General features: G+C 40.1%; 1 protein-coding gene across 1 annotated transcript; it reads right to left on the bottom strand.

Moving 5' to 3' along the window:
• Positions 1–1,632: 1,632 nt before the first annotated feature.
• On the bottom strand, positions 1,633–8,315 carry LOC133044374 (dihydrodiol dehydrogenase 3-like). The gene is made up of 7 exons (XM_061125765.1): positions 8,232–8,315; positions 5,831–5,998; positions 5,424–5,540; positions 4,102–4,179; positions 3,559–3,681; positions 2,638–2,747; positions 1,633–1,774 (listed from the first exon to the last, which is right to left on the bottom strand). The coding sequence occupies exons 1-7, from the start codon at positions 8,313–8,315 to the stop codon at positions 1,633–1,635; spliced, it is 822 nt and encodes a 273-aa protein (XP_060981748.1).
• Between the last annotated feature and the right edge of the window lie 887 nt (positions 8,316–9,202).

The raw sequence follows: 9,202 nt of genomic DNA, 5'->3' as shown, positions 1-9,202 counted from the left end.
TATATGGAGAAGCCTGCAGGATCCTCTGAGAAGAGTCATATCCACCTGCTAAAGCAGAACTGCCAAGCTGCTCTGCACTGAACAGCAAATGCATAAGAGAGCCCAGCCAAGAAGACAACAGTTGAGCTGAGTGCAGGCAGTATCTCAAATCACACAATCAAGAGATGCTTACCTGATTTCTGCATTAAATCTTAAAACTGGGTAGAGTTTTCAATACAGCTCTGCCTAAGGGTACAGTAATGGTCTCTTACACAGAAAACTAAAGACAGACACTTTGCAAAAGTGGACTTCACAAAGACAGAAACTCAAGAAGATTAAATATATGAAGGCGAAACCATATGAGTATTCAGGGAAATGCAAAATAAAATCATTATGGTTTAGAGGTGAAAGATCATCCATAATTTTGTGACCCCAATTTCACAAGTGGATGGTGTTAGAAATGGAGTCTTTGAGGGGTAATTAGGTCATGATGGTGGAGCCTTCAAAAGTGAAATTTCAACAATATCATAGTCATATAAGATACTGGGGAGAGCTCTGTTGGCCCCTTCACCATGTAAAGATACACGGAGAAGGCTGTGACCTGGAGGAGGGCCCTCACCTGACCATGAATGCACCGTGACCTCAGACTTCCAGCCTCAGAAATGTGACAAACAAATTTTCATTGTTTCCAAGACACCCAATCTGGGGTGTTTTGTTAAGACAGTCCAAACAGCTGAAAATAATCACATAATGCAATTTCATCCATGAGAAAGAAGGTAATGAGGCATCATTTGTACAAAGTGACAGGATAAATTGCAGACATAATCACTGGGACTAAAATCTCTTTTTTCTGTCCAACTTTATTTTCTTGGGCTCCAAAATCACTACAGATGGTGACTGCAGCCATGAAATTAAAATACCCTTGCTCTTTCTATGAAAAGCTGTGACAAACCTGCACAACATATTATAAAGCAGAGATATTACTTTACCGCAAAGGTTCATATAGTAAAGCTATGGTTTTTCCAGTAGCCATGTATAGATGTGAGACATGGACCATAAAGAAAGCTGAGCACCAAAGAACTGATGCTTTTGAACTGGGGTGTTGGAGAAGACTCTTGAGAGTCCCTTGGATTGCAAGGAGATCAAACCAGTCAATTGTAAAGGAAATCATTTCTGAATATTCATTGGAAGGACTGATGCTGAAGATGAAGCTCCAATACTTTGGCCATCTGATGCAAAGAACTGACTCATTTGAAAAGACCCTGATGCTGGGAAAGATGGAAGGCAGGAGGAAAGGAGGATGACAGAGGATGAGATGATTGACATGAGTTTGAGCAAGCTCCAGGAGATGGTAATAGACAGGGAAGCCTGGCATGCTGAAATCCATAGGCTGTAAAGAGTCAGACATGACTGGGTGACTTAATTGAACAGAACTGAACCCTCTCCAGGCAGGCCACCTCTCCTGTTGCCACAGCAGGAGGAGAAAACCATCGGGAATACACACAAGGCATTCATGCACAGGGAAGAACAGGTAATTCATCTTGACTCAAGGAAAGTCTTGAGAGACAAAGAATGACCCTCATGAAGGATATTCCATAGGAGCTCTCTGCCCAGAGCCCCACTCATCACCTGTATGTTCTCTTTGATTCGCTTCTAGTTGTAACTTTTGGCCAGAACCACAACCCCACGTTGTATCTGGTAACGAAGGACAACCAGAGCTGGAGTTTGCTTGTGCTTTTTGGCAAAGGCACAAAGAACCGAGTCCTCCAGGAGAACGGGGAGGTTCAAGTTCACCCTGGAAGAAAAATCAGAAATCCAGAGGAGTTGAGACTAAGTATGCAACTTGTGAGTAGTTTTCCCAAACAGATCAAGTAGGTCCACTCTATATCAGTGCTTCTCAAAGTGTACCAGCATCATAAGTATCACCTGGGATCTTGTCAGATATAAAAATTCCATGGCTAGCTAAAGACAAACTGAATCAGAATTTCAACTGTGTCACGTCCCATTCTGTGTTTACAAAGCTTCGCAGGTTATTTTGATACATTAATGACCTGAGACCAGGATTGCTAAAGTCGTGGATTTTTTTTTTTTTTTTTAATTCTCAGGGGTTATTTTGCATCTATAATCAAGGGCATGAACAGAGAACAGAAGGGAAAAACCAAGGAGTTTTTAAAATTTCAGTTTCCTAAGGTACTGATAAATATTGAATACTCTCAAAATCAAAGAAATCTATTCCATCATTACTCTTCTTTAGATATATACAAAAATGGTTCAAGTTTAGTTTTTTCTATCATAATAGACCTGAGAATTGCATATTATTATCCCAGTTTTAGACACAAGGTAAGTGAGGCTTGGAATTTCTATTTTTAGAAATGTTTTATTAGTTAATGTCTATATAAATCATGACATAAGCTTGTGTTTCTGGTTTCAACTGGGGGATTATATATAGATTTTAATGCAGACATCTGTTAATGATGAGTCTACAAGCTAATACAGTGTAGAAAAATGGCTGGATGATAGGAAGATAGAAGAAAATATTCCATCCATCCCCTCTCTCCCCTTTGCTTATGAGAGTTATCTGAGTACTCTATTTTAAAATATCTCATTAAAAATTGAATTTCAGGGAAACTCCCAGTTGTCTTCAGTAGGATTCAATACCATTCTTTTATTCGTTGGGATCCTAGAGCACCATAGGCAACAAGAACAATATCATGTGACTTGCAGAAATCCAACAGTTTGCTCTGATTAAGATAAGGGTGGCATTCCACCTGTAGAATGTCAACAGAGAAGAGTGTCAGATTATTTGAAAAGGTAATATTAATATGACAGAGGCAGATTAAAATTTTAAGTGCCTAAATGAAAGATGGCAACATTAAATGTAAAATGGAAATATCAACATCTAGAGAGAAGTAGAGAAAAGTGTATTTATACAGTTAATTTTATGACAGACCGTGGATGGGAGAACCAGTCGAAGTTGAGTAATAAAAAGGTGTAGTCTATATTTCAGTAGATATTCCCGGGTAAATGTTTTATCTTCTGTTAGCATCACCTCGAGCCTTTAACTTCACCCTCTAACCTGGATGAGTTTCATCATCTCCAGCACATTTTTCTGTTCTGTGCTCCCTGTTGAGACTCATAAATGCTGAGACACCAAGACTAAGGAATCAGCCATCGGAACCCCACACAAACCTTTACCACCCATCTCAGCTGATTGGTTACTTTATTAATTTACTTCCCATTCAATGTTTTCATGGCTTCCTTGGTACACAAAGTTTATTCCAGGGCATTTTCCCATCCAATCTTGTCATCCTTTAATCTCAGGAAAATGACACATCCTACCTCTAGCTCTAGGTTCTACCCAAATTTGGCAGGATGCCCTCCCGACCTTTTCCATCCAGGTACATCAGATAGAGATACCATTTGGGATTCTATTCACACCATCCAGACAGTGACTCTACACTCTAGAATCCTCTGTACCACAAAGGTTGGATGAACAGGAGGGGAGGACAGACAGACATCAGGCTCCAGGGCAAGAAGGAGGCTCTAAAGAGCAGGAGGGAGAGGAGTCGAGCTGCTCACTTGGTTGCAGACAGGCTTGTACTTGAGTCCCGGCTTGTTCAGGATCTTCTCCAGCTGCTTGTGGTTGAAGTTGGACACCCCAATGGACTTGGTCAGCCCTGCGTCCTTACACTTCTCCAGGGCCTTGGAGGGAGGGTTGGTGAGCAGTCATTTGAAATGAGTGATAGATCAAGAATAAATATTTGAAAAAATCTGTAAAAAGTGTCTCATGTCAAGAATTTACATTGATTTTAAGAAAGGAAAAAGGAGGAGAAGGTCATGATACAAGAAGATGAGTTATCAACTCCTCCTTAGAAAACTCTGGAGAAGACATATCACATGGAAGGAAAGAGATATCTGTCTGCACTGTCCCATATTCTCCTCCTCTGTTCTTTTCTATGAACATTTCATCAATGGTTTCCTCACCACAACCTCAGCATCCCAGCCCTTAGATTCATGAACTACTGAGTCTGATGGCCCACAGCCCATTCTCATAGGTAGAAGAAATGAAGGAGTTTCCCCTTCTCCTGGTTCCTCTTCTGGTTGTCTCCTCCCTGGACTCACCTCGCACGTGTGACAGAGATCCACTGAGTCACTTATCAGTTTTCCATTTTCATCTTTTGGAAGTAATTCCTCCCCTGGCTGGAACAGAGACAGATATATTAGAGATGTGACAAAATAATTTCTCCACATTTAGCCAGGCTGCCAGGCACTAAGAATTAAACCTCCATGAGGTAGATTTATAACTTTATACTTACTAATATTTGCAAAGTGACTTGTGTATGGAGTTGTAAGCAGTGTCTTTAGGAGGGAGGCTTATTCTAATTCCTTACACTTATATATGTTGCAAAATATATAATTTTTCTATGTCCTAAAAGGGACTTCCAGTGACTTCTGTGATTTTTGTCTGTTCCCTGTACTTGGCTCTTTTGAAATGTCTCTGATCTGAGAATGGCAGTAAGTTACATGCCATAATTTCCAGAATAAAAATTGTAAACTAGACCTGGGCTAGATAATCAGATTTCCTTTACCCTTCTAGCATTAGATACCCTAGGACAGGCATGTGAACCAGCAAGGCTCTCATTAGGTTGATATGGAATGTGAAAGATCCAGACATGCTCTCAAATGTTTATGACCCTGAGCTTTGAAATGCCCCAAGGTCATGTTTGCCACCAATGGGAAATGTTCAGTAAAAATAAAGTAATCCCTTTATAAGGGATAGAAAAAAAGAAACATTTCTGAGGAGTCCTGCAAATCCTCAAAACTCTCTGTGTCTGGGACTTGCCACCTACATACTCCACTAAGTTATTTTGCATTAGATAGCTTGAGTTGATTTATATAACTAGAAATCAAGATTTCTAAGTAAACCAATCTTAATGACCAAGTGCAGTCTACAAAGCTCATCATAAAGTTGAGGAAGACTGTAGACAATATCCCAACTCCTTATAAAGGTATGAAATTTAGACGCACCCGGAGGGAACAGCACCAAATCTGCTCACCTTGAAAGGGTGAAAGACAAGATAAACTCATCATGTTCAATATAAGGCAGTGCCAGCTTCACCACAGCTGCACCAAATTCTTGGTTCATGAAATCCCCAGGGACTCAGGAGTCATAATCAAGACTGTGTGCAGAACTTGGCTATTTCTACTTCCTCAAGTTTTTCTGCCAGAGAGTCTTGGATTATTAACTCCTTTGTCTGGGGGGCATGTAACAGATTCAAAGAAGCTCAGTAAAAAGATGATCACAAATGATTATTTGGGGGATTCTACTCTAGTGTAATCATCACTTCAATCTACTAAGAAAAATCTTAATACAACCATCCATGCAAGTTGTCGCACATTCTAACGCAAGATTTAAAATTGATATGATCACACATATATCCAACCTTCACAGCCAGTGGAAAATGAATAATATAGAGATCTATGTAGTCCAATTGAAGAGTTTTCAGTGATTTTTCCAAGGCTGGTCTGACCAACTCTGGTCGAAGGAAAGTGCACCAAAGCTGAAAATATAAAAGAATAAAAATTTTATTAAAAATACTTTAGGAAATTTTCTTTTGGTCTTACTGCATGGCTTGTGGGATATTACTTTCCTGACCCATGATGGAATGGGGGCCCATGATAGTAATGTGCCAAGTCTTAAAGACTGAACACCAAGGATTTCTAATACCTTAAGAATATACCAAGAAGCATAGTTCACCAATCAACTGTTCACCAAACAAATGATCCTATTATATAATAGTCACCTGGGCACACTCACTAGCACACATGTTAAACAGACAGCATGCAGCACCTTTGAAGTGTAGAATATGTCTTCTCTCTTCACAGTACCATCTGCAATCTTGCTTTGAATGGCCTGGCCAACCTGTTCTTCATTTCGGTACATATGAGCACAGTCAATATGGCAGAACCCAACCTCTATAGCGAATTTGGTGACTTCCAGAGCTTCACTCTTAGGAATCTACATAAGCAACAAAGGTAGAAGTTGAATAACCACATGATTAAGAGATTGCTAGCACAAGCTTTGATCCTCCAAAGAATCAACTTTTCTTCATATATTTGATTAGTTCTCTATGTCTGGTGCTGAACCCATGACAGTTTCCCTGAACGTTCCTGGTCAGTTTTTAAATAGATATACAGTAACCCTTATAGCACAAATGATCCGTGGTGGATCACAGGCATCTGAGGACCCCAAGACAACCTCCAGGTTCAGTGGACCCAAAGGACTCAGCATAAAGTTGTGGTCATGAATATGATTTATACTATAAGATACTTGAAGAAAAATCAAAAAGGTATAAGGTATATAGTAAAGACATTAAACTACAGGAGATAGTGAGAGACATTGAGCCTGGCCTGTTGCAATCCGTAGAATCACAAAGAATCAGACATGACTTAGTGACTGAACAACAACAATAACAAAAAGCATTAAGAAGCAAGGTGAAAGCTTCCGAGACCACTGTCTACCAGTGAAGCTACATGGAATACACCAAATAAAAACTGTATCTATTCAAAGTGTACAAAGTGATGCTCTCATATAGGGATTCATTGCTGATGATCACCAAAATCAAGCTAGTTAGCAGATCCCTCATTTCACTTACCTTATTTTAGGGGTTTGTAAGAAAACTTAAGATCTAGTCTCTACAAAATCTCAGGGTATCACCCATTATTTATAACTATAGTCATGGTGCTGTGCATCAGGTCACCAACTTATTCATATTATCACTGAAGGTCTAGACTGTTGACAAACATCTTTCCATTTCTCACAGATTTGTCTCCAGCTTCTGGCCTTCATTTCTCTACTCTCTGTTTCTATATGTTCCACTATTTTAGATTCCACCTACAAAGAGACTTCCTTGGTGGCTCAGATGTTAAAGTGTCTGCCTACAATGAGGGAGACCCGGGTTTGATCCCTGGTTCAAGAAGATCTCCTAGAGAAGGAAATGGCAACCCACTCCAGTGTTCTTGCCTGGAAAATCCCATGGACAGAGGAGTCTTGTAGGCTACAATCCATGGGGTAGCAAAGAGTCGGACACGACTGAGCGACTTCACTTTCACTTTTCACAAAAACATCAAGTAGTATTTGTCTCTTATTTCTGGCTTACTTCACTTAGCTAAAGTTCTCCCAGTTCACCTGTGTGATTTCAAATGCCAGTACTAACTATGTTTTAAATGCTGAATAATATTCCATTTCTTTTTCATGTGTCAGAATCTTTTCTATTTCAAGGAGGTAGACAATTGGTGTAATCACCCTTTGTTGGGTGCAGTCCTGGTCTTTCTTAAACACTTGAGCATTCAAGGATATACTAACAATGGACCAGTGAGCTTCAGTACTAGCCTGGACACTTTACTCCCCACACCCTACTTTGCACTAAAAAGTCCTGCCTTCTCTTTCCAAAATGCCTCTGAATATTTCCTTCTATTCTCCAAATGATAAAAGTGAAATGAAAGTTTCAGGATCAGACCTTGTCACAACCACATTCTCTAAAGACAAGAGGGACAGCAAACTTTCTGGCTACAGGTCTAGAGACTTGTCTGCTAGTCCCTTTTCTGTCCAAGCACTGAAAACTACACTTTAATAAAAAGACATTAAAACAACCAAGGATACATTGCAAAACCTGGCCTGTAAGATGGTAGCTTATCCCCTCAAATGACACTATATTTTACATTAGAAGAAGTTTCCAAGCAGCAACCAAAGTACAAAGCAAAACATAGCTGGAATGTCTTGCCTGACACCTACCAGGCACCCCACAGTAGAAAAGCAATTCTCCTCAATTAGTTCCTATTCACCTCATCCTTAGGACCTTCCCCCTCAAATACTTCTCTGGGTCACATCTTTTTTGAGAGGTAAGAGTTCTGGAACTAATAAATACACAGAGAAACCCAGCCACTGCAATCGCCCTCAAAGCAAAGCAGTTGACAGCCAGTGATCTTGACAGTCAAGTCTCACCTCTTCTGCCAAGCTGGGAAAGAGATAGAATCTGGAGGGGAACCCAGACTAATCTGCAGGTGAGCGAGCCTCAGACCCTGATGCGGAAAGGAGACTGGATGCTCTCTCCCCTTTCACAGGGCATCATTCTAGCCTGGTTCATGGCTAGAGGAGCTAACCAGGATCTCATTGCTTGACAACCCAAGTCCCTTCCACTCATGTTACATCCACTAGTATTTATATCTCAACCCCATACCAGTACTGATACCTCTGGAGGTACAGCGGTGCCAAGTCCCAGGACAGGAATGAAGTGGCCATCATTAAGCTTCACTCTCTGGCCTTTGGGATCCATTGCTTATTTCACCTCTGAATAAGCAGACTGATCTTTTCTTCTGCCTTAACATGTTATAAATAACAGGAAGTTAACACCCCATCTGACTGTCCAATGTAAGCAGATACATTGGAGGAGGAGAGGATTAAAACAGCGCACCTATGTAGCGTAAGAAGAGGAATGAAGCCAGTTACATTGGTAGTTTGTTTGTTTGTTTTTTTATCAGAATAACTTCACTTATATAATGATGAAATGTGCCAAACAATTATTGACCAAATGTTACACAGAAACCTCCACACACCAGTCATTTCACTTTTCTAATTATGAAGCCCACTTTTGATCAAACATCAATTGAAACAACTATTTCAGAGTACAAGAAGGCATACTAATCACACAATTAAAAAGTGTTGATTATTAAGCATTTTCCAAAATGTAATCTCTTAATAGAGAATCAAAATGTGAAACAAACCAATTTTGCCTTTTAAAATTTTCCAGCAGCAAAATTATTTTGCTTTACACACCTGTGGTGGTAGAGGTATAGTCAGTAAGTCATATCCAACTCTTTTACAACCCCATGGACTGTACCCCGCCAGGCTCCACAGTTCATGGAACTACCAGGTTAGAATACTGGAGTCAGTTGCCATTTCCTACACCACAGTAACTTCCTGATACAGGGATCAAACCCAAGTTTCTTGTGTCACTTACATTGGCAGGCAAATTCTTACCATTGGACCACCAGAGAAGCACTTACAGACCTGACTAGGGTGAAATTCTGAAAAGGATACCAAAACCAGATGTGTTGGCAGAGTGTTTATTGGTGTTAATCATTAACAGTTTGTGGATACCATGTGTAGGTTCAAACAGACGCTTGAGTGTTTAGACCTTGTACTAAGCTATGTAACTTTTTA

Source organism: Dama dama, chromosome 23 (assembly GCF_033118175.1).
Source record: "Dama dama isolate Ldn47 chromosome 23, ASM3311817v1, whole genome shotgun sequence".
Lineage (NCBI taxonomy): Eukaryota > Metazoa > Chordata > Mammalia > Artiodactyla > Cervidae > Dama > Dama dama.
The sequence above is the reverse complement of the archived record's forward strand: the minus strand, read 5'-3'. Positions and strand labels throughout refer to the sequence as shown.

Bases quoted from the DNA above. Each gene is read 5' to 3' on its own strand.
- LOC133044374 (XM_061125765.1), bottom strand. From the start codon at position 8,315: ATGGATCCCAAAGGCCAGAGAGTGAAGCTTAATGATGGCCACTTCATT. The intron at 5,541-5,830 runs GTGCTGCATGCT...TTATATTTTCAG, and splicing joins ACATATTCTACACTTCAAAG to CTTTGGTGCACTTTCCTTCG. The intron at 2,748-3,558 runs GTGAGCAGCTCG...GACATTCTACAG, and splicing joins ACAAGCCTGTCTGCAACCAA to GTGGAATGCCACCCTTATCT.